At 44.4% G+C, this 26,432-nt stretch overlaps 1 protein-coding gene across 2 annotated transcripts; it reads right to left on the minus strand.

Moving 5' to 3' along the window:
* Positions 1-160: 160 nt before the first annotated feature.
* Positions 161-19,904, minus strand: dgcr8 (DGCR8 microprocessor complex subunit). 2 transcript variants are annotated; one of them, XM_084338173.1, is made up of 14 exons: positions 19,804-19,904; positions 18,408-19,326; positions 17,050-17,215; positions 13,950-14,092; positions 12,782-13,175; positions 9,412-9,609; positions 9,122-9,223; positions 8,177-8,275; positions 7,999-8,081; positions 7,674-7,774; positions 7,470-7,576; positions 7,056-7,183; positions 6,010-6,123; positions 161-2,204 (listed from the first exon to the last, which is right to left on the minus strand). In XM_084338173.1, exons 2-14 carry the CDS (start codon positions 19,044-19,046, stop codon positions 2,121-2,123), a joined length of 2,358 nt encoding a protein of 785 aa, XP_084194299.1. In that variant the 5' UTR covers positions 19,047-19,326; positions 19,804-19,904; the 3' UTR covers positions 161-2,120. The 2 variants fall into 2 exon arrangements, with proteins under 2 accessions (XP_084194299.1, XP_084194300.1); XM_084338174.1 differs by having other exon boundaries at positions 19,847-19,903.
* Positions 19,905-26,432: the final 6,528 nt, after the last annotated feature.

A 26,432-nucleotide genomic window follows, 5' to 3' on the forward strand; every position in this document is an offset into this window, starting at 1 on the left:
CCTGCCCTGACATGTGTATATATATGAATAAATAAATATGTACATATAGATATTTAATATTCATTGATATATGTATTTAATCATTTATTCATTCATATACATAAGTATATATGAATAAATACAAAGAGAAGCAAGTAAAAGTTATTTATTTATTTGCATAACGAATATCACCGAAAGTCAGATCTCAAGTCGCAGTACATACTTCATATTCTAGGCAGCAACATCTCAAGCAAACAATCCATCAGTACAACTCCCAACAGTAACAAGTGTAAAAGCATTTTCTTCACACACCAACACACACAGTTGGAAAGACCGAACACACAAGTATAAGGGAAGGGAAAGCAACATTCTTCAAGCAGTCTATACTGTATCACAACAGCCTTGTGCCTACAAATTATGTCAAACAGATGCAATGAACATTCAGGAAAATGAGACCAAATACTTGACACGATGAATGCACAGTAGTTTGTTGTTCCAGCAGTTATGTCTTCATGTGTATATATATATAGACTTTTCTATTGTTTGCAGCAACCTAAAGTGTTATATAAAACATACAACTGTACTTAAGCTTTGGTTCAAACCACTTTAGCTTTTGTTGGGTTTTATGACAGGATCATGTTTTTCCTCGAGGTAAGTACCATTTTGGCAGACCGATTTTTTGGAACAGGATTATTCCGTTTAAAAATATATATATTTATAAACACATGATCACCTGTGACTATGGCAAATTTACACAAACCAGATACACGATCCATTAAGACAATCTTAACAATCTGCACATGCTATAGGCAGCCCCCCAGAGTATAAATTGTCGTATAGGTTATAATCACCTTTATTAAAAAAAAAAACGTATACTGGCAAAACATGTTTTCTCAACAGGGCTTGGTCTTTGCATCTCCCTTCACGGGGGGTTTTAGGTCCAACATACCTAGAGCCCTTTGTGAACTGACTCAACTAAGGCAACATGTATCCAACTTGATTTCATAAGGGCACTCAAATGTAAAGATCTGCAGAAGGCATAGTCCTGAACCAAGTGGTTGGTTGGGAGTGCATGCCATTTGTGATGGTAAGTCAATGTGTTTGAAGCTGCAAGCTACTTCTAGAAGCGGAATAAAATAAACATCACCTTGTATATGACCTCTTAAAGTACCCTGAGGCCCTGTGCTTGGAGTTCTCTGCAGTGCTAGACTATGGAGCAGGACAGATGAGCTGGTATAGCCGTCTGCTGATATGTTTCATCCTGTATTGCCAGAGCTAAAAAGGCAATGGAACGTACATAAAGATATATATAAGAAAAAAGACAAACTGAAAAACAAATCCACTCCCATATATTCAAAATGCAGTTTTTTGTACTAACGGACAGTTCTATTTGAACAAATATATTTGACAGGACACGAGTGCATAACTGGAGATCTGAATATTGATAATTTAATTACAAGGTATGTTTTAACGTGCAAACCAAGACATTATCTGGAAATTCTGTAGCGAAAGCATATTCATTCAATCTTTATTTATTTTGTATTTAATTAATAATAATCCTTAAATATTCTTAACACTGACCATTAAAATATCCAGTAAACATGTAAAATTGGTTTTCCTATTAAAATGAATAGACATGGGTAATCCCTTTCAAAATTCTTGAAGCACAAACACAACAAACTAGGCGCTAGTACCGCATGTCTTGCGTTTTATGAAAACAGCACTATGAAAAGGCCATCTAGTAGTGGTTCTCTGCTGTAGAGAAGCATGCCAATTGTTTAAAACAGGTCATCAATTCACCTCAACTTCTCTGCACAACTTGGGTTTTTCCATGGGCCGCATTTATAGTGAATGCATCCAGAGGTAGAAAACGTTTGCTCTACTATCCGTTAGTGCATTTTGTCATATTAACGTCACCCCACCAGCACTGGAACCAGCAGAATGTAGGGAGGAAGCAAGCGGTTCTACCAGCTTTGTGAATGTGCCCTTGTATTGCCGTATCTCAAGAGATGCATAATGGTGTGTGAAGAACGGTGGTGCGACAGTGACTGTGGCTCAGTGCCATGTTGTGTTGGTTGCAGTGATTCCTAGACATCACAGTACAGGGGGCTCACTGCCAGGTTGTTGGTTGCAGTGATATACTAGACGTCGACAGTGCAGAGGGGCTCACTGCCGGGTTGGGCAGACTCCATGATGGTCATCTTGGGCTTCTTTCTGGTCTCCTCCTGAAACAGGAGAACAAGCGCAAAAAACATCAGTTTTGCAGTGAGTGCACCCATGATTACTTCTACCCAGAGCCTTTTATGACCAATTGACAATCAAATGTGTGCATCAGACGAGCAAAAAAACCAGGTACCACCTTTTTTCCATGTCCACACCTTTTGGAAAACACACTTCCCATTGATCACCATTGTATTTGGCCTGTATAGAAACTGTGCGCAGAACATTTGCATTGTTTGAAAAGTTTGTTTGGTTAGTGCATCATGTTAAGTCAAGCAATTACTTAACCTTACTTAAGCCCGGGCTTCTTGAGGACGATTTGCCCGACGCCACTTTGGCGACCTCTAGCGGCTCGGTGTGCATATTTTTTAATACAATATACCGTATAGATAGGGCTTCTATTTGTTGGTCGATTGCCGTTTCAGGCAACAAAATCCGTTCAGCGCTTCTCGAGTTACATGCCGATATGTGAGCGGTGCGCCAAAGTCTTTAGCAGACTTTATTTTTTTTAATATTTTTTATATTTAAATTATTTAAAGCATTCAAATAAATTAATCTAGATTAATCTATGGAGTGAAAAATCTTCAATATTAGCGCCGCGGATATAAGAAAGCGGTCTAGCTGAGTCAATGTTGATGTTTTGTTGAACATTTGTATTCACAGGAGAGAAACTGTATTCAAAGAAAGCTATTAAAATAGTCTTTGAATCTAAATATACTTTTTGTGTTGATTTTACATTCATTCCATGGTTTTACTCAAGTAAATATCCGTTACAAACTTCGGTCTTAAGTAGAAAAATGACATTTTTAATCTAGATTAATTACAGAAAATTGAGATTAATTAGTAAAAAAAAATTATCTATCGACAGCACTATACTATTTACATTTAGCTGACTCTTTTATCCAAAGCGACTTACAAGGTCTGTATGACACGTCATAAGGAAGGGCACAACTCTATCAGCTGAGTAACAATGTTCATCAAAGTGTTGAGTGCTACAGTGTAGGTTAGTATATTAGGACAAGTGCATGACAGTAAGGTTAGTTAGGGTTAGATTTTTTTTCCCATTTCAGATAATGGTATGGGTATCGGATCGTATTCGGCATCGGCCGATACCTCGGGACTGAAAAAGTCTGATCGGTGCATCCCTAGTCGCAACCAAAATAGAGGCGTTTATACCCCAATCAACTGGCTGGTTATCAGCTGATCCCTGATTTCTGCTGCCATCTACCGGACTGTTTACTGAGAGGACAGTTGGCTAAACGACATTCCGGAATGTCGTTTAGCCAGGAGAGCGAGAGGAGTTTGCTTGATAAATTAGACAGAATTTATCCTCAAGCACCACCCTCTTTTCCTGATCCTCCAAATCAAAGCCGCTAGGCGTGAATGACGAATGATGGTAATAGTTGAAGGCCTTAGGGAGATATGAGGCTAAAAAGCACCACATTTCACAGATTTCAACCTTAATTTCTTACCCCGATTTTTTTTTACCATAACCTTCGACTCTTGGTGTCTATTTTACACATTGAGCATTCAAAACACATTGGAATAGATCTATGATGCTATCCATTTAGAGCACTCCAATTAGCATATTACCAATATGGCTGTTATCCCCCAATACATATTTACATATATTTTCCCCCAGATTGAGTGTAGAGTTAAGATCAAACTGATGGAAACAACCTATGTATCTTACAGATCTTTTATTGAGACAATTGTACAAATAGCGGGTAGAACCCATTCCAATTGACACAGCTACTGTAACACCCAGTATATCAATACTCAACATAACATTTAAATGCCATCAATACTGACCAAAGGACTTTAAAATGTATATATACTTTTTAGCATTTTTACAGCTTTTCTGGTCACGCAGGACCGATAAGAGGAGAGGGAGAAAGGGAGATGTGGGGGAGACATGCGGCAAATATCGCCGGGAGCGAGAGGCAAACCCGGGACGGCCGCATATGTGTGCGAGGCACTATGCGGTGCGCCACGAGGGCGCCCCAGGTCTTTCAAATTTAAACAAAATAATAAATAACAGAAAAAGGGGTGGTACTCGAATATAGTCGTCTCAACCCTCATCGTTAGTACAGGCACCCTCACATCAAGGTGCAATGGACTCCAGCTTTACAGCATTAGCAGTGATCACTACATGACTCTTTGCAGCCGCAGCGGAGGAGGATGGCGCAGGCTTTACAGGCATCTGCAAGATGGGTCCAATAAGGTTCCCAAGTCCCAGCCCCACTTACTGAAATCTTTGATAATTTTCTGGAAAGCGATTGCTTGATTCCAGTTGAAGCTGGCCTGCAGCCCGTTTTACCTGCTGAATCAGTGCAGCTCGAGTGGAAGGCATGTTCTCGAGGGACTTGGTACCGTTAAGAGAAAAAGCCGATGTCTGGCTTCATCTACTCAGTTGGAGCCACAGCTCTTGCTGTACATGACGCGAGTTGGTCCGAGTTGACCCGTTCAGGCTCCAAGGTGAGGGCAACCAGGGTTTCTGCGAGATCCTACAACTCTACACTCAATCTGGGTAAGACAAGGGGCTGCAATGCCGAGTCAACGGAATCTCGTCAATTGGTCAGTAAGCTAGCATGCTTTAGATTCCTCAAGATCTAGGTTAGAAAATGAACCTGCTAGAGCCCTTTAAAAGACTGCTAATCAAACAGCTGGATATCAGTAACATAAACAGCAGATACCGATAGTTTGTAAAATGTCCTATTGGTGCAGATTAAAATCGATCAACTTCTAATACAGAGCCACATATACACAGACTAATGACAAATTAAAAAAGGAAAACCCAACATAAAGTGTGTTAGTAAGACGTTGGGCCACCACAAGCCGCCAGAACAGCTTCAGTGAGCCTCATAGATTCAGTCTCTGGAACTCTACTGGGGGGATGGAACACCATTCTTCCAAAAGATATCCCCTCATTTGGTGTTTTGATGATGGTGATGGAGAACACTCGTCAGTCCAAAATCTCCCATATGTGTTCACTGGGTTGAGATCTGGTGACTGAAGGCCATAGCATAATGATTCACACCATTTTCACACTCATCAAAACCACTCAGTGACCCCTTGTTCCCCGTTGATGGGTTAGGGTTAGTGTCTTGTGAATGGTGGCGTTGTCATCCTGGAAGAGACCACTCCCATCAGGATAGAAGTGTTTCATCATAGGATTATAATAACTTTGTATTGATTTGCAATGACCCTTCCATCTAAGGGGACAAGTGCACCCAAACCATGCCAGGAACATAATTGCATCATGCAGTACACCTGTATGGAAGCATCTGCATTCGTTATGTTTCTCCACTCATTTATTCAGGTTTTTCCTTTATTTTGTCACCATCTGTATACTCCATGCAGCTCCGCAACAAGGCAAATTCCCATACCATATTTAGGCAAATATAGTATTGGTCTTTTGTGTACGTGGATGAACTTTGAGATAATAGGTAAAGAACTAATAATAGGATAATAGGTATAACTGTGCAGGGTTGAAGTGTGGCAGGGTTACCATGGTTACCAGACTGAGGCAGAGGTCCTGGAGAAAGATACTGGATAATGAGGTGAAACGTAGCAGTCACACAGCAGGGCTCAGATTTAACCCTTTCACTGCCACACTACCAAATGGTTAACCCTTTCACTGCGACAATACACAGAAGGTTAACCCTTTCACTGCCACACAACAGCCGGTTAACCCTTTACTATCACACTACCGACGGGTGGTTAACCTTCTGTAGTGTGGCAGTGAAAGGGTTAGTGTGATTCAACCATGCGATTCTCTTCAAGGTAATTGGGGAAGCGGGTTCTTACCCTCTCCTTGGCCAGTTTCTTCATCTCTTCTTGCAGTTTGTTCAGGATGTGAAGGTTTGGCTTGTTCTTTTTGGCATACTGCTGAAGCTCTATCACACTCTTATCAGAGTTTTCCTGCAAAGAAAATAATTTGTAAAAGAAGTAGTTAGAAAAACAAATGTGCGAGAAGATGAAAGTGCACGCCGCAGAAGTACCAGCATGTTTCCAGTTTGAAACCCTTTCACTACCACACTACAGAAGGTTAACCCTTTCACTACCACACTACAGAAGGTTAACCCTTTCACTACCACACTACAGAAGGTTAACCTTTCACTACCACACTACAGACTGTTAACAGTCTGTAGTGTGGTAGTGAAAGGTTAACCTTCTGTAGTGTGGTAGTGGCAGGGTTAAAATAATTGGTTGTGTTCCCTAGTAGAAGACTGGAGCACACGGATTAAAAAGGCAATACAATTTATTCATAACAAACATTTCGACACAGGTGCAAATATCAGGGTCAAAGCAATTGTATTTTCATATCTGGCATTTTTATATCAGTCTCTCCTAGTATCAGATTTTAGTATCAGGGAAATTCTCCAAAACCGATCCCATATTTTAAGCGTGGTACTGGCCCGATATCAAAAGCCATTATCGGTGCATCCCTGATTAGGGTTGGGTACAGAACTCTGTACTTTTAAGGTGTACCGTACGTCGGTACTACCGAGTACCGATTCACGTTAGATCAATCAGTGCCACATTTCGGTACCTTGAGAGCAGGTAGACCGGCTCCAGGTAGAAAATAATATGAATTCTAAATGATGCACAATTGTCATTTCATAATAGGACACAGACCAGCGTGGACCTTCATTTTTAGAAGCTATGAAATCTAGCTATTCAGCCCTGCGTTCACAGCCCTGTGACAACGCCTCTCGCGAGTCGCGCTGTTTCTATGTGCAGTGAAAACTCCACAAGCAATGGGTGCAATGCGACCAACCCTAATCATCATTAGTTGCTCTTGCGGTGAGACAACATGGGAGACGGCAGGGCCCCCCGGGGACGGCTCCTACCTTCTTCACCATCTTGTTGCTCTCTCTGCCGTACATGCGCAACAGCGAGCCCCAGTTCTTCACGTGGGGATGGAGCATCTGCAGGATCTTCTGGGACGCCAGCTGCTTGCCCACCCTCTTGTTCTTGCCTGTGGGGAAGATTGAAAAAACCACAACAGCTGTCGTTAGTAGATATGGTGCACCGGGACAGACACGTTAGCCTGGCTGGGACCCCCTGGTACCATCATTTACATTATAGTCAATTAGCTGACGCTTTTATCCAAAGCGACTTACAAGTTCTGTACGACAAGTCATCAGGAAGGGCACAACTCTTATCAGCTGAGTCTTTATGGCGTGATGTCATTGTTTTAAGAGGTTAAGACTACACAATATAATAATATGTGAGAGAGCCCATGGGATTACTACTGTACTTACACCAGCCACGTACGGTGTGCTTCCCACATGTCATCACATATTCGCTCTTCTGGTTCTTCCCTGGAATCACCTCAAATTTAATGCTGGTGTCTCCCATTCCATGGTTTCTAGGACAAAAGCAGAAGAAAAAATGTCACATTGCACCATCTTAAAATGAGTTCACAAGAACAAGCTGCTGGTTTAATTCTGTATCCTTTTTGTTACCTTTTAAGGCACTCGTGAAGAATCTGATATGGCGACAGTAGACCCGCTTTATTGGTCAGCTCGTACACCCTCGAGTCTTCAATACTGATATGATTAAAATACTGTGGGATGGGGAAATAGATATTCATTAGAATTCAATTAACATTAGAAATCATCCAATTATTTGTACCTGGTGATATCATAAATTAAGAGTTGTAGCACTCTAGTTTTAAGTTTTGGGAGAGTTTATAATTTTCACAAATATTTTTGGACTGTTTTAGTAATTCCCCTTTAAGACGGTCCCGATGAAGACAAGTCTAACTGTCCGAATGTTGGTGGCAGTTACCTCCAGTTCATCGCCTTCGACTGGCTTCTCCTCAGATGTCTGCTTCACAAAGTCCGGGATGAGGATCTCCAGTGTGGCTCGAGCTGTGGGCCAGACCAGAGGTTAGCAAAAAACGTGTTTACCTACAGTCATCCGACTAGCCGCTACTGTAAAGTCATGAGAAAGAAAAGGAAATTACCAGCTTTATTCTTGGCAAGTTTTTTACTGCTTGCAGTCCCTGTGCCGTATGTGACTCCATCTATAATGACAGAGGCTCCAAAGGGCTCACTTGGGTTTTCTGTGGTGGGGAATAAAAAGCATGAATTTCACTTTATATTGGCTCATATTGGGCCAACCCTTCAGGTCCAGCAAACATTTAAAAATAATATATATATAAATAAATAAAAGACGATGCCAGTGTTCGTCATTCTCGTGTTAGGAAAACGCCAACTTTTTTATTTGCCATCTACCCTGGAGTTAGACAAGCAGATACATACCCCTTTCTTCTCTGTGCATGCATTAGGCTTAGGGAACATCCGCTCCGTTAGCCTAGCTTAGCGTCATTCACTGGAAGTAGGTGTGCCAGTGTAGCCTAATTCCCAACAGTCAGGAAATACACTCCAAAATGTTCCTGTAAACATGTTGTGACCTGTGTATTTACAACAACAAAAAAGACATTTTCGTTTTCTAAGCAAATATATACTGATATATGCTGAACCACTGCTCACCTCAAAAGCCAAGTTATATCTGCTTAGAAAACGAAAATGTGTAATTTCTTTTTATTTATTTCTCCACGGTAAATACACAGGTCACAATATGTTTACAGGAAAGTTTTGGAGTTGTATTTGGAGTATATTTCGTGATGGGAACTAGGCTACACTGGCACACCTACTTCCAGTTAATGACGCTAAGTTAGGCTAACAGTGAATCTGTTCCCCAAGCCTAATGCATGCACAGAGAAGAAAAGGGTATGTATCCGCTTGTCTAACTCCAGGGTAGATGGCAAATAAGCTAATTTCCAAAAAAGTTGGCGTGTTCCTTTAAGGAGTTTATCATTTCAACTGTTGGGTATTAAGTCCCATCATGGCAAGAAAGACTCACGTCAAAAACACCAATACCGAATTTTAAAGAGAAGGAAACTTACCACATTCAAAAAAGTTGTAAACGGGTCGGACCTTTAGAACACGTTGCATATATTCATGTAGGATGCAAACTTCAGATTTTCCATTGGGGTTGATGACAAACTCTGAAAATAATGAGACAACGACAAAATAGTGAGACAACACACTAAAGCCAAAGGCAGTGTTAAAACTACGAGTATAATATGCATTTGCAACACATTTGTAGACTGGACATGTCCGTGTGTGTGAACTTAGGAGGCCCTCCGCAAACACAGGTTTGCGAAGAACGTCTCATTACAGATGCTGCGATTACCTTTCTTCGTGGGGGCGTCTTGGACCGAGAGTGTGATGAGCTTCTGGTTGGCAGGCAGGATGGGCCTCTCCGACTCGGCCTGTTTCCTCTTCATGTCCCGGTTGAACTGCCTGCGCTCTGCCCAGGTACGGAACTTCTTCACAGTCACTTGCTCAAAGTCAAAACACTTCTCTAGGTAACCACGGAACTCTTCAATGTCTGGGAGAGGGGGGTCGACGGAGGAACAAATTTATGAATTTATGAATGTATTTGACAATTAAGAACACTGCACAGTGTCGTTACATACATTCAAATGATTTCAGGACATAAACGTTATATATATATTTGGATTTTATGTAGTGATGCACCGATGTGAAAATTGTGGCCGATACCGATAACCGATATTAACACTTTCAGAGCCATTGCTTAACCTTGATTTACCCGTTGAATGCCACCATCCACTTCAATGTTAGCTTAAAAACGCCTAATCTATGTTTTAAATTATGGCTATGTGTCTAATCTGCCCGTTGCTTATCAATGACTCATTTTCCAGTCAACATTGTCGAAGCGGGGGGGCGGCTAGGTGGTGCAGTGGGCAAGGCGCTCACCACCAATGCAGGAGACGCTGGGTTCGAGCCCAGCTCTCCGCATTGCTATCAGCTTGGCTGGTCGTTCATACTAATACAATTGGCAGTATTAGGGGGTGGGAAGCTGATGGGTGGGGATCGGCCGTTGTGGACAGCGACTCCTACAGGTCGGTTGGTGCGCCTGCGCAGCAGAATCAGGAAGCGACGGGGGCGGCGTGCCCTCCAAACGCAGACCCCCGACGCTGAGAGATCGCGCTGTGCAGGTGAAAAGATGCGACTGCTGCTTCCTTGAGTACCGGAGGGGACACGTGATGTAAGGCTTAGTCCACATTGCAGCCGGCTTGTGGGAGGCATGGGCTAACAGCGTTGGAGACAGGGGAGGGTAGAATTGGACGATACGAAAATTGGGATGAGAGAAAAAGTAGATAAAAAAAAAAAAAACATTGTCGAAGCGGATTGTTTTTTTATCGGTTCATTTTCGTTTTATAGCATTTTGAAAAGCCCTCGTTTTCAAGGAAAATATAAAGATTCCACGATAAGACATTTACTAGAATACAAATTTTTCGGCCTATTTATGAATAGTTTTCAAATAAACGCTAGATTTTCAACTTCACTTCAACTTCAAATTACTTTATTTTCCTTTTGGAACTTCATTTGTGCAGTGGTTGAAAGACAAACATACAGTCACAATACATAGACACTCACCACTATATATAAAAAAACAATTGTTTAAAACTACAATAAAAAGACCACTATATAAAAAAAAAACACCAACTACATTAAAACTACAGTACTTAAAGCATGATATATTAAAAACCATGTGGAGCAGTTCTGCATGTATATAAATAATAAATAATAGTAGTACAGGTACATAGTATGTGGAAGGGGGAGTCTATTTTAAGTAGGGGGGGGGTGGTCCGGCCTCCACCAGACCTAGGTGTTCAGCAGTCTGATGGAGGTTGGCACGAAGCTACCTAAGCCCCTTTTGTTCAGGGATGAAGCTCTGTATCGACGGCCTGAGGGCATTAGTTTGTAATGGGTGTGAAGGGTGTGTGTGTTTATATCTACAACTATTTGGGAGGCCTTTTTAACTGTCCGTTTCTTGTGGATGCTGCGGAGTGGCTCCTGGTCCTTCCCAATTATCTTGCCGCTGATCTTAACGACCCTGTTGAGAGGTTTCCGGTTGATGGCAGTTACACAGGGATAGACGATAGGGGGCGCTTTTTCCATTCTGAGCTCCTGTAGGGGCTGTTGTACCAACGGGAGACTCGGTTGATGAAATATGATTTCAGATCGCTAATAAAACAATATTTGTCGTCCGTGGCACTCAGTGGGGGGGCTAATAAAACGAGTTATGTTGTCCGTGGCACTGAAAGTGTTAATATTGCTGTTCTGGCCATTGCTGTTCTGGCCGATACCGATATTTACCAATGTCGATATCTCTATCATAAAAAAGTGTTTTCTATACAATCAAATAAAGAGCTATTTTCCAAAATGCTTTTTTTTGTACCTTTGTAACTTATTTTCAGAAATGACTGATATTTTGAAACTATTAACACTTTCACTGCCACGCCGTGTTTTCCTTTTTACCCCCTTGCATGCCACCATCCACTCCAATGTTAACGTTAATATCGCCTAATCTGTTTAAAATTATGGCTATGTGTCTAATCTGCCCGTCGCTTATCAAAGAATCATTTTCCAGTCAACATTGTCAAGGCAGATTAATCGCTTCATTTCCCGTTTGATAGCATTTTGAAAATCACCCGTTTTCATATTCCAGAACGGTCATTTGTCTGCCTATTTATGAATAGTTTTCAAATAAACGCTAGATGATCGATAGTATATGTGTGCGCACGCACACTCGTGCCGCGCGCTGATAATCGCTGCTCTTTTTTCCTGATGGCTTTTACAGTCAAAACAGCCATATCACATAAACGCTTATATATCCGTGAAAACGAGTCTGATTATCCTAAGACTGATAACATAGATTCCTTACCTGAGGTCAGATGGTATCCAAATGGTTTATTCCAATTTCTGATCGCCATTCGAAAAAATAATAATTGTATTAATCCACTGTGTGTACAGTATAACACATATTCGCCGTGGCTCAGAGGCTCCAGAATGAACTCTGGTAGACCCCGGTTACATCAGTGAGAAGTAAAATGTGGAGTCAGAAATCCGTTCTCCCATTCACTTTCATTGAGTCCACTCCAAAAGGGTGATTTACCATCTGGGAGACGATAGGGGGCGCTTTTTTCACATCTGAGCGCCGGCGGTCCCTGGATCTCCAACGGTAGGCTTGCGTGATGCAATATGATTTCAGAACGCTAATTAAAAAAAAATTAAAAACGAGAATACTTGTGACGTGGCATTCAACGGTCGGGGGGTAAACCCGAGAAAACTTGTGAGTGGCAATCAAAGTGTTAAAGACCAAAACAAGTATATAAAAAAAATATATCGGCCCTATCTTGATATCGGACCAATACCGATGTGTAAAAAAACTGCCATATCGACCGATATTATATCGGCGGCCGATATATCGTGCATCACTAATTTTATGGTGGTTTTTGTTCTATTGTGATGTTTCTTCTTGACTTGTACAAGAAAACTTGTACAGCCCATGGGGGCTATTCCATGTGATCTTGGGTTATACAAATACATTTGATTTGATAAAAACACAAAACAAAAAAGGCGCAAATAAAATAATAATATCAGTGTACAACTTCTTTCAACACAAGTTAATTCTGCAATGCCAGTGTAGAACCAGCAGATCAGTGACCAAACGCTGATAATCTGTGCTTTACCTATAGACTCGTCCTTGCACACCTCCACCTTGGCTCTGACCAGCCCCAGGGCTCCGTGGATTGTGAGACGGGGTGGCTCCTTGTCCTCCGGACGGGGCTCCGCGGGGGTAACCTCGGCTCCGGGGCCGTCCTCGGCCAGGCCGGTGGCTGGGATGTCTTCCTGCTCCTGGGCCGTGGAGTCCGGCTCGTCCATCCTCTCCACACCGTCCGCCTCGTCGCCGTGCTTGACCGGAGACACCTCTGCGGCGGGCGTCACCTCTGCCGTGGGCGTCACCTCTGCCGTGGGCGTCACCTCTGCCGTGGGCGTCACCTCCCCGTTCAGCTCCCTCGCCTCGTGCTCCTTCAACTTCTTATAGTGCAGACAGGGGATGCTGCTCGTGGGAGGGTCGTGTTTCTGTGCCCAGGGGAGAGGACGAGGGCCAGAGACGTGTGACGGGAAGTGTATCCGCACAAAAGAAAACTCTTCTACTCGCTCTACACGAGTGTAGCCACTGCTCACTCACATCAAGGAGAACCAGTAAGCGTTTTGGTTAGCACATGTGTAATGCTAGGAACCCACCCTCTTAAAAACCTCTTAAGCCCTAGCCATATTTCCAGAAAATTCGCCCTAATATATTCTCCTTTGGTTCATTAGAATTTACTCAAGCCTAGTAACAGACACAATCTTTCTGACACTGGGAATACATTCCCTGAGATCCATAGATGTCCCTAGATACCAGGAACATGCAAATGGGTCATGTAGAAGTGGAGCAATCTTTCATTTACTTATGTATTTTTGGGCGAATTTTCTGAAAATATGGCTAGGGCTTAAGAGGTTAAACTGGAAGAGCGTTCTCTTACACCTGAATTTACATACAGAAACGTCCCGCAAGGTCCTTAAAATGGTGCAGTGGCGATGGAAGCTGCATTCCAAAGGGGGAGGAAAGCTCAAACCTATAGCATTTTAACACCTTGGCAGTCAGGTGTGAACAAAAACAATTATTTTTAGTGGAACCATTAACATCTACCTCTTCACACCAAGGTGTGTATGGATCATAAAAGGCATGTGTATTGACAATGTACAACTGTTATTCCCACGGGGGACCAAAGTAAAAAAGGGACCCCATTTTCAGCCCAGGGGACCCCCATATGGGGTCCAGGTCCCTAGGTTGGGGAAAGCCCAAGTTACCCTGATGCTCCCTGTTCCCAGGAAGTAGGGTCTGGACCAGCTGACCACCCTGGTCTCTCTGTGCAGGTAGACTGGAATGCCAGAGTTGTGGAATGTCATGATCCATCCATCAGGTAGCGGCTCAGTGGGTGGACGCCCCCGACCTGAGAACAAACAGACAGACAGAGCGACTTATTACACCGTTCTGCATCTCTCTGCTCATGAGATTAACCGGCTGTTGTGTGGCAGTGAAAGGGTTAACCGTTTGGTAGTGCGGCAGCGAAAGGGTTAAAGATCCCCCCCATTACCACAACAACAAATATGTCCACATATAGTCTAGGTCTGGGCAATGAAAAAAAAAAAAGAAAAAGTATAAATATTTGCATAGATAATGTGGTAAATCCCATGTTGGATAATTAATCACATTCACCGATTCAATTCATCAAATTTGTATCGATCGATTAATACAACAATACAACTTTTTTCCCTCTTCTTTTTCCGTTTTTCTCCCATCCCAATGTTAGTCGTTATGCCAATTCCCAACCCCCTTCCTGGTCGTTGCGCACTCTACCCCCTACCGTCGGTCTGGGAGGGCGGAGACTATCGCATGCTTCCTCCGACACATGCGTAGCCAGCCCACTGCTTCTTTTCACCTGGCAGCGTAGACTCTCACTGGGTGAGTGTAACGTGTGGAAGGTCACACTACCTCTCCTAGATCCTTCCCTTGCTGTGCAGGCGCCTTGACCGAACTGTTTACAACGACCAGGACCCACCCATGCCGGTTTCCCACCCGCTAACACTGCCAATTGTGTTCGTATGGACGGTCGGCCAAGCCGGAGGCACCACAGCCGGATTCGATCCCACTGGCTCTGTGGTGGTAGACAGACGCTTAGTCCGCTGCGCTACCCGGCCGCCCATACAACTCATCAAATTCAAAAGGAAATTTTCATCATTGTATGTCATAGCAGCTGTTTCCCTAAACTGGAGAATCAGTATTTTAACCGTTTTTTTTTGTGCTCGATTTAAAACTTTAAATGTTAGTTATGACATGGATTTATTTAATCACTTGAGTTAGGGTTGGGAGGTGTACTGAATATGAAGGTATATATTCATGGATCCATGCAAAGGTATGGATTTTTACTGTAACGTCATGTCATCCACGATATACAGTATATACATATTGGAAATATACACAAACTGTATTTTTAAGTTAATCAAAAAGATATTCCTTGCAGCTGTATTTTAAAAGTAAAAGAATACTGTTTTTAATGAAACAGGGCCATAATTGTATTTCAAGATAAAGAAAAAATCGAATAAAGAATATAATAAACTATTATTTACACTATATACTATTATATTATGGTACTATATTAAATTGTATATATCATGTATTATACATCTCATTACATTATATATGTACTAGTGTTGTCACGATACTGGAATTTCGAACTTCGATATTCGATACCATTTTTGATACCACAGGGAAAAAGGTTCAATCTTAAAATGTAATTTTTTTCTTTTTAATAAATTTTGCTTTTGTTGCTGGTTGATTCTCCTCAGCTTCTCTGTGGTACTATAAGAGAAGATAAATATAACACTTTTAAAACCATTTGTTTATCGTTTATCTTTAGATCACACATTTAAAAATAACTGTTCATCTCACTTCAATCATTTTTAATGCAGAACATGGTATTTTCTCAAGCAGAAAGATGTAAACGCTGTGTAATCTGTGTTGCATGTACCTGACAAACTGAACTGTTTGTATTACAGTCATATTCCGACTTAACTGAATGCACATGTGTGTGTGGGGACTACTGTACTATTATAGGTATTGAAATGAACAATGCAACTTCCTTATACAATTTTTTTTATGAATAATTAAATATCAATATTTCAGGAAATGAGTATTGAAACCGTTTTTAAATATTCAGAGTCGATATGTATTGATTTTTCGATATTTTTTACAACACTAATATGTACACTATTATATATACTATTATATACTGCAGGTCTACTATACTGTAATAATGTGTACTGCAATGTGTACTATATGTGTGTACTCATATGTACTATGTATGTAGGGCCTACGTACCATGTTAAAAAAAAAAAAAAAAAAAAAAAAAATATTACAAACATAAGTCTTCAGCTGTCCTAAAATATATCCGCCAAGTCTTTCCTACGACCGGCCGGATAATACAACAGGTATTCTTAACACTTTGAGTGCCAGCGCACGATTTATCGCTTGAATGCGAGCCGTTTGAGACTGATTTTCCGATATTTCATGATTCTCGTGGAGCTATTTCTATATTATGGCTATGTGTCTAATACGCCCGTCGCTTATCAATGACTTGCTTGCAGTCAACATGTATGAAACAGATTGTGTTTTCATCTGTACATTTCCATTTTATACCATTTTGAAAAACGCTCGTTTTTGGAAATGTCCAGAAAAAAAAAGATTCTGTGATAAACGCCCTTTAGTAGAATACACAAAACACATTGTCATTTTTCGGCCCATTTATGAATCGTTTTCAAATAAACGCTAGATTATCGATAGTATATGTGTACTTATGCACACTAGAGAAGCAGGCTGAAAATTCTATTATCTATTTCCTGCTCAGCGCACACACACATATAGGGGACACGTTGAGATATGTGGGGGAAAAAAACTCTGATTACCCCAAGACTGGTCAAATAGATTCCTTACCTCACATTAGATGTTCTCCAAAAAGATTATTCCAATTCCTGATCGCCATTCCAAATATCGATCGCGTTTTTATTGATCCAACGCTGGGTACTCGAAACACATATTCCACGCTGTTCTGAATGTCTACAATGAATGGGATCGGCTCGGGTATAGATGCCTGATAAGTAAAATGTGGATTCCGGAGTTTTCTTTTCTCATCCATTTCTATTGAGTCCAATCCAATGGATGCATTACCATCCGGGAGACGATAGGGGGCTGTATTTTCCCTGTTCGAGCTCAGAGCCAGTCCCAATGGTAACGCGAGGCTAGATTGATGAAAAATGAATGGATATCGCTAATAAAAGCAATAACGATTAAATAACGAGATTTCTCGTGGCTGGCACTCAAAGTGTTAATGCCAGCAGATCCATCACTCACTCTTCAAGACGGTCTTGATTTTGGTCATCATGGGCTGAACGCCTCCCTCCTCCCCATCTGATGGGTGGTCACTTTCCCCGCCCTCCTTGTCCCCAGACATGCGCATCTTTTTGGGAACCGGCATGCCCTCCTCCAGCAGCGCGTCTACGTCATTGTCAAACTCCTCCTGGAAGAAAGAGTGGTTAAAGGAACACGGCAACATTTTGGGAAATTAGCTCATAGTCTTCTCCAGAGAGAGACAAGAAGATGGATACCAGTTTCCTCTCTGTGCGTTCAGTAGAAAGCCATCTGGCTGCATGTTAGCCTAGCTTAGCACAATGAATGGAAGTGGACATGACCGGTTAGCCTTCGGGAGAGGTGTTAGTTGGACAATGCCTAGGCTAACCGGTCATGTCAGCTTCCATTCATTGTGCTAAGCTAGGCTAACGTGCAGCCAGATAGCTTTCTACTGAACGCACAGAGAGGAAACTGGTATCCATCTTGTCTCCTTCTCTGGAGAAGATGATAAGCTAATAGTCTATCCTCCATAGCCTTCAGATGCTTCTCTGAAGAAGGTAGAGCCCTAGTAGTCTAGCCTCCATCTGCTTCTCTGCAGAAGGGACATCCATAGTAGTCTAGCCTCCAACTGCTTCTCTGCAGAAGGGACATCCATAGTAGTCTAGCCTCCATAGCCTTAAACTGCTTCTCTGCAGAAGGGACATGCCTAGTAGTCTAGCCTCCATCGCCTTAAACTGCTTCTCTGCAGAAGGGACATGTCTAGTAGTCTAGCCTCCATCGCCTTAAACTGCTTCTCTGCAGAAGGGACATCCCTAGTAGTCTAGCCTCCATTGCCTTAAACTGCTTCTCTGCAGAAGGGACATCCGTAGTAGTCTAGCCTCCATAGCCTCCAACTGCTTCTCTGCAGAAGGGACATCCCTAGTAGTCTAGCCTCCATAGCCTCCAACTGCTTCTCTGCAGAAGGGACATCCCTAGTAGTCTAGCCTCCATCGCCTTAAACTGCTTCTCTGCAGAAGGTACAGAGCCCTAGCAGCCCTGTATAGCCTTTTGCTGCTTCTCTGAAGAAGAGGGAGGTCAAAGTCATACATTGTGGAACCAAACAAACAAAACATTGATTCAAAAGCTAACTCTATAACTCTGTGGATGGAAAAAGAAAGACCAGTACAAGTTAATATGAAAGAACGTCATAAAATTTCCTTACAGAACAAGACACCAAAATGTATGTCAAGAACTCAAAAAAGGATGGGCCGCACTCGCACTCTCCATAGAACATTAGATAGGTGGTACACAAATGAAAGGAGACAACATAAGTCAAGTGAACAATGTCATATATTCTGCAAAAGGGCAAAGACGAGACATACCTCGTAGGCATACGTCAGGGTGTCGTCATCACCAGCGTGCTCCTGCTGAGCTAGCACCTCAGACCTGAAGTCATTGTGCGCTCCAACGTCTTCATGGTCCAGGAAGTTCTCGCTGAAGTCATCCAGCTCGTCCAGCACGGCAAACTCTACCTTGTTCTCCTGGTCTATCTCTGCCTCGTCCCCTCTCCTGCCCGTGCCGTTCCCTACCTCCATCGCCCCTTGCTCAGCGGAGCCATGCAACTCACCATTCAAGCCATCCAAACCCGCCTTCCCTCCACTCTCCTGCCCTACGCCTGTGTACAGAACCTTCCTCTCCTTGCTGTTGCTGCTGCTGCTCACCCTGATCTTAACGTCTCGGAGTAACTTAAGGTCTGGTAGGAACTTGGTGACAGAGGGAGCGTGGCGGCCTGTCCTAGGACACTGGGGGCTAGGTTGGACGTTGTCTGAGAGATGACTACAGAAGGTTACGGACAGTTCTTCCTCTGCTGGGGTGTGCGTGTGTCCATCACCACCAGAGCTAACGTCCATTTCCTCTGCGTCACTGGACGTTTGCAGGGGAGGTGGTGGAGGTGCCTGGCTGGTGCTCAAATCCTCAGGCGGCTCCAAGGGGAGGGGGGGTAAAATATCATCTATTTCCATTTTCACTAAATAACCAACTATTTCTTGAAGTGAGTGAGATCTATTCTATCAGTCTGGCGACGTCCCTTTGCTTGGTTTAAAATGTAAAAAAAATGCATGCAGAAGACCATCCCTGAATTGACCCATGTACCAGTGTTGAATATGCTAAGCTGACTACATTGTTCTTTTCATTAATGTAGACAGCTTTTAGAATCACTGTCTCAATTATTGGAAATCACAATGCATTCAGCTTATGTGGGATCTTAGGCACTGATCATCCTCCACTGTGGTCCTCTGAGAGCTGGAAGAGAGGGGCGTGACAAGTGAGAGTCAATGTGAATTAGTCAACAGTAAGGCTCCATGAATGTTAAAAGCAGTATTTACCGCTGTGTGCATTTGACCAGTCTTCAGTTCTTGGGGGGGGGGTTCTTTAGCTGCAGAGCTAGAAGCCCCGTCTTCGACGACTATACGTTGCCTCGCTAACGTTCACTACGCAATAACAACCGAATAGTTAGCCGAATTACTTTAGCTAGCTAACTTACAATATGGGCATGCATCTGACTCGACTGCAGCCAGCGGCACAGCGCGGCGCCCATCATCATCATCATCATCATCATCATCATCATGATCAACATCATAAATTGCTACGGCTAACGTGCTAATGTTGTAAGCGAACCATCATCTCCCATCAGTATGAGCTAGATAGTTTGCAGAGCCTTTATCAATTGCTACGTAGCCCGAATTAATAAAGTACCGGTATCTTTATATGAATACTCACCAATATAACTGGCAATAGTTTCTGTACTTGGATGTATAGCTACCTTGCTAAATCATTTTTTTCTAGAAGCGCCGCAGTACACCTCTCCTACTAGCTCCGCCATCTTGAAGAAAGCTACAAGTGCAAAATAATAGCAAAGTCCCGCCTACAATACCGGCTTTTTGAAGATTGATTGGTGATACACCCAATGACTCTTTACATATACGGCAAAGTAACCAATCAAGCGGGAGTGGTCAGACCAATCAGGGTCCGTGTACGTTTTGATAGTTCGTTTTTCGTTTCAAAAGGAAAAACGAAAAAAAACGGAAATACGAGGTGTTTCCTATTTCCGTTTGAAACCAAACTCGAAAAAACGGGGAAAAACTGAAATACGGACCTGTTTTTCGTATTTTGGTATCAGAATCAAATGAAAAAAACGAGTCAATAATGGGCCGTGTAGGGCCGTGTACGTTTTGATAGTTCGTTTTTCGTTTTTGATGTGAAGAATGGAGAACGGAACCACGTGACAAGTACATTTTTCAATGTAAAAGCCATGCACAATCTAACGTGAACGAATATGTATAACGTTATGAATAAATACATGCATACAGATCTATACCAGGGTAACGTTATGATACATACATTTTTTGTTTTGTGCATTTCATTTAGACATTATATTTATTGTCCGTGTGATTGAAAACTTTATTAACAGATTGCAGAATGGGTACAATACAGTACAGCTCAGGGGATGCAGACCACAATAAGCCGTGACATGGTCGACAAATCATATTGATTTGCAGTAGGCAGGCTTTTTATTTGATCAACAGAAAAATAATCGTAACTATACATTATAATCTAGGTATTTTGGCGCATTATTTAGTAGCCTCCGGTATTTCATCAGTGCAATACATATGCCTAATTTCTATGCGCAATTTGTACACATCCATCGTTTTTCATGAACGCCGTGTCGTGATTGGCTGTTCGGATGCCAATTTAAAATGCTCTACGTAAGAGTTGACGTCAAGCATTTTAAATTAATAGGCATCCGAACCATAGATATATCTATGATCCGAACAGCCAATGAACGAGGTTACGTCAGGTACGCAGCCATCCTCACGTGATCGAATATGACGCGAATTTAGGGGCGTGGCTTTGCGAAGTGTTTATATAAAAGTGTCAACGTTAACGTTAGGTTATGACTATAACCAAGTTCTGTTAGTTAGGGGCGATGCTTGGCATCACTACTGCACTATCTCGCGTACGTGCACGCGTACTGAATAAACCACAAATGTACCTCTAATACCAGTATTAGTCTGACCACACCCCTCATCAGCTTACCTTCATAAGCAGGTGTGTGGTCACCTGCTCTCCTCCTTCCCAAGCTTTCACCACAAGGTGAGGACAAGGGCTGCAGCGGCCGTCTGATGCCAAGCATCGCCCCTAACTAACAGAACTTGGTTATAGTCATAACCTAACGTTCTGTATCGTTAGTGGCTTAGCTTGGCATCACTACTGCACAAGGGAGGCCAAGCGGAGCCACTTGGCTGACAAATACACCCCGCTGACAGCCCCCCAAAACCATCAGAACAGGGAGGGCCGAGCCCCCCCGACCCCCCCTAATGGAGGGTATCCCCCCTATTAGAGGCTTCACGGGAAGGCGACGGACCCGACCGTGCGAAGAGGCACTCAAGCAACTTAACGCACAGGGTGAGCAGACCGTGGCTTGACCCCACGACTACACACACGCACAACCCGCATGCCACCCGGGAACGAACGGAGGAACAACCTCGTTACTGCCCCCAGAATCACGGGGCCAAGGGCAAACCCAACCCCGTGGCAAGGCCGTAGCAGCGGAGCGCGAAGGAAAACCCAGACCCACCAAAAGGACTGGACTCCCTGGAATGGGGGCCCGGAGAAGTCCATGATGCCAGCATCAAGACCCCACCAGGTGGGCACGCAGTGCCCCGCCCCCCACATCGCCAGCGTATTCGGACAAAGGCCCCTCAGTTACTGCACCTGGTATTCCCAGGCGGAATCCCATCCAAGTACTAACCAGGCCAGAACCTGCTTAGCTTCCGAGATCGGACGAGATCGGGCGTGCCCAGGTTGGTATGGCCGTAAGCCGAGCGGGCCCCGTCCCCCCAATAGTACACCGCCTGGCACACTGACCCTGCAGAACAGGCAGTCAGCATGGCCGTAAGCACACAAAAAGGTTAACCAACGGAAGCAGGCAGCGCACCGGGGAAAAACCAGGCAACAGGCTGTTAACCCTAGCCTGGAGACTGCGGACGAGACAGGCGCCAGAGGGGACAGCTGAACACAGCCGCCCCGGCGGAAGGAGCGTAAGCTGGCGGTGTTGCATGACCAAGCCTCCATTTAAAAACCCCCACCCAGAGGGGTCGAGGCAGAGAAGGCTGACACGATTGGCAGACGTCATGAACGTGCAGGGGCACCCTCAAACGGTGAACCCGGGAGTTGACACTGCTCCAACACACCAGGGAATCAACCACCCCGGTGTTACCCAATGCGGTGGTTGTTCCTATAACCCCCCAAGAAAAAACTCCAAAACACACCTGCGGGCATACACCGGCTATACCGCAGTACAAGTGTTTCAGTTTCCAAAAAGGGTTAACCCAGGCCTACGGGTCGCAAACATCACTTCGGACCGGGCCTGGCGGTACGGGAAGCACAGGGTCACCAGAGGAGGTCAAAAAACCACCCCCACAGGCCCCTCTTCGCCATGCGTGAGAGAGGAGCGAAAAATAATGGAGAACCAGCCCCTAAGCACACCGTACCTGGTATTCCCCGGCGGTCTCCCAACCAAGTACTAACCAGGACCAACCTGTGTAGCGGCCGAGATCCGACGAGATCGAGCGCGTACAGAATGGCATGGCTGTAAGCCATGACGACAGTGCTGAGTAAAAACATACCCAACCAGGGTCTCCATAGCGCTTAACCCTGTGACACCCAGACCGACCTGGCATTTTTCCCCCTGAAAAAAGCCCAAGTCCCTCAGGGTACCAGAACAGCAGATCTGCATCCCCGGCGGACAACGGGTTCAACTGATCTGGACCAGCGTGACCAGAACCAGTCCCGTGCCCTAACCACGCCGACATGCCTACTCCAGGAGAAGGGCAGATATGCGTGTTGATCTTAACATGAAAAGAAGGCGCCACCCAGACGTTCGGACGAACCGCGCCTGGTGGCCCACCCCAAGGGCGTGAGACCCCACTACATATGTTCAGATCCATCCCGTCATCATCCCCCAGACATGAACGAGAATCCGTCGACAACCCACCCAGGTCATGGGATGTGGTCGTCGGAAGAGGAAAAACCCCCATCTCAGTTGCTTTATAAAAACGCTGTTTCAACCACAAGCAACCAAGGCGTGCCAGTCAATCGCCTGTTTACAGCGAGCTAGCACTATACGTGCGTCGGGACACACCCCCATCAATGAACAGGCTATTTAGACCTGTCATTGAATCCCCAAGGCGCCCAGGGGAACGACAAGAGGGGTGTGACACTCCCTAACTCCAACACTTCTGGAATAGAAAGAAGGAAGCATCAACAGTATGTATCCCAGTCTACACAGCCGGGGTAAAAAATGTTCACATTTTTACACCCCACCACCCTCCCATAGGAAAGAGACAGGGATCCCCAGAGAGACTTCCCACGCGAGCTGTACAGATTGAAAAGAATATATTGCACCTTGAGCCATGTAAAAAACTGGTTTTAGGGCCTCCGGGGAAGAGGCACTGAACCCATACACACTCAACAAACGAATTGAATCGAATATACATACAATAGAAAAGGACCCTTCTAGAGGGTCCACTCACTTTGACAATCTGAGGAGGAAGGCTCTGTACTCTGATGGAGGCTTCCTCACATGGAAGAAGGAGTCCGAACTCACAGAAGGCCTGAATAGGCGCTTGGTGAGGAGGAGCCCTGACCACCCCCCCTGAAAACAGATCCATCACATGGACCTGAACAGCACACGGAAGTCCTACCAACAGAGACGCGCACGGTGACGTACTCTATGGCGGGGGAATTCCTGCGGTGCACACGCCCAATATACCAGGCCGTGGGACCAGGAACTCCCTCCCCCCCCCCCCCCCCCCCCGTAACGTGCCGAACCGCCACGTGACGGGAACCTTGAAGGACAGGGGGTGTACCCCTGACCGACAGAACAATGGGGAGAGGAAAGGTTACCAGTTCACCCCTTTACGACCCCACACCCATGATACGACGTAACGACAAAAAGAGAATATGACACAGTCATAGTCAGCTCTATGAAGCGTTTCACAGCTCCACACAGCGCATGAGCTAACCTGCTATCTGATTTTTACTAAGGAAAAACACAGAATAGAGAGGGCTCTAAGAACCCCGGTCCAACATACACATGTGCTTCTGTGGCCAGTACAACCCAGTTGTAGGTCACATGACACACACAACCCATCATCACCTACAAAAAATGGCAAAAACACTCAACAGAGGAACGCCGTTTTTTTCACAATGAGAGAATACATCATTCTTGATTAGTATCGACCACAGGCCTTGCTAAGCACACATGACAGCAACCAAACCAATTTCCCTTTAGGAAATAAGTTTCTCCAGCAGATTTAGCACAACCTCAGCAATCAAGCTAAGAGTTACATCGTATCCCTACCACACAAAAGACACAATTAATGCACAACATGTCTGATAGGAGGTGATAAAGTCCCCAGGGAACCGGGGGGGAAAACACAATCCTCCTATTTTACCCTCAATACGGCCAGTTAAAACAGGAAAACCTGTTAATGTGTGAACACACTGTTCATTGTCATTACAGTCTGAGAAAGAACATTCTTTTACTCACTTGTCACCAAGCATAGCTTCATAGGTTAGTTGCCTTAGTAGTGAGTACACGGTACACATAAACACCATGATGTTTCTCACACAACAACCAGATCAACACATCACGATCTGCACGGAGAAGCTAACTGCCAGTGACAAAAACAGCTCACACATAACCCGCAACGTATCCTAAATGCATTGCGACAACACACGTTTTGGGAAAAAACACCGTTATTCACAATACATTTAGCAAAGTAAAACCAGAAGACGTGTTATGAGGTCTGGCCAACCCCGTACCTACCCGGAACGCAGATCAGCGAAGTGCAGTCACAAGACACCGTAGAACACAGCCGACCTGTGTTGTTCGATCCGGGCAGCGTCGCCGCTCCAACCAGTCGCTACAGTCCTCTTTGTTGACGCAATCCCCGTCCAGGCTCAGGGCAGGGTCGACGAAACATCCCCTGTCAAGGATGACGTCGCGGTCAAGAGTGTAAAACATGTTAAAATCAAAGCACGTTCAACAGAATAGCATCAAGCCAACGGCGATCAGAAGCGAGCTCCGGCGGCGCGCGAGAAGCTAAGCTACCCCGCGCCAGCCATGGCCCCAGCAGCAAGCTAACGTTTACCCAGCGACCACGACATGCTAGCCCCGCAGCTAACAGCTGACTGGCTAACAGTAGGCCTTAAGCAGGCCATGCAGCGATCCAGCAGGCTAACGCAGCAGTTAACAGCTGACTGGCTAACCGTAAGCTACGAACATGTAAACAATGACATAACACTCACCCAGACAGGCCGCCGTTCTGAACCTCTCCTCACTTTTTAAGAGAAAAGAGAAAACAAGACGTCAACACCGCTTCACAACGGTGAACATCCGGCGGAATCAGCACAGTACCAACTGGCCTGTGTAGCTGACTTCGAACATGAATCTGCCGCTATCGCACATTACATGCACATATCCCCTCGTGAAGGAATACTCTCATTTGGATATGAAAGATGGGGTCTTAACACGGTGACAGAGAGAATCCACTCGTCCAGAACACACAGGGATCACCAGTGTCAATGGTCGCGGCCCACTAGTTAAAACTATAATGGTCTCCAGACCAAGGCCTTCTGTCGCCTAGGCGGCTAAACAAAGGACCCTAGCCTGGGGCCGGTTTCCATAAACTTTGTCAAGTAGCCCCCATAGCACTAACAGACAAGTGGAGCCCGCCAGCAAACACTACTCACCCAACCTGGAACGCACCGCTCCTCACAACAGCGGCATGTCCGACAGTTCAGCTGTGGCCTGACAGGTTTCACCCCAACAAACACAGCAAGGAACTGCAGTTGAGAAGCATGCAGCGGCGTGCTCCCAATACGAAAACCGGTGGAGGGTTTTTAGAATGATCATCATCTTCTAGACACTCCAGTACGAAGACAATATCGCCGTATTTTCTCGAAAATAGTGAGAGAGAAAATAAAGATATGATGTCAACGTATCCTTGTTTCCCAAGCTGTTCCTAATCCAATTTCTTCCATCATGGTGTCAAGTGTGGGGATCTACCGAGGCACTTCTTCCTTGTGGTGAAAGCGAGAAGGAGGAGAGCAGGTGACCACACACCTGCTTATGAAGGTAAGCTGATGAGGGGTGTGGTCAGACTAATACTGGTATTAGAGGTACATTTGTGGTTTATTCAGTACGCGTGCACGTACGCGAGATAGTGCAGTAGTGATGCCAAGCTAAGCCACTAACGATACAGAACTCATTCTAGTATTCAGAACCTTCAACGGAACTGAATAACACCAGCCTTTTGCAACAGAACTGAACCACCTGACTG

The sequence above is a fragment of the Notolepis coatsorum genome (genome assembly GCF_963971535.1).
Source record: "Notolepis coatsorum genome assembly, chromosome: 2".
Taxonomy (NCBI): domain Eukaryota; kingdom Metazoa; phylum Chordata; class Actinopteri; order Aulopiformes; family Paralepididae; genus Notolepis; species Notolepis coatsorum.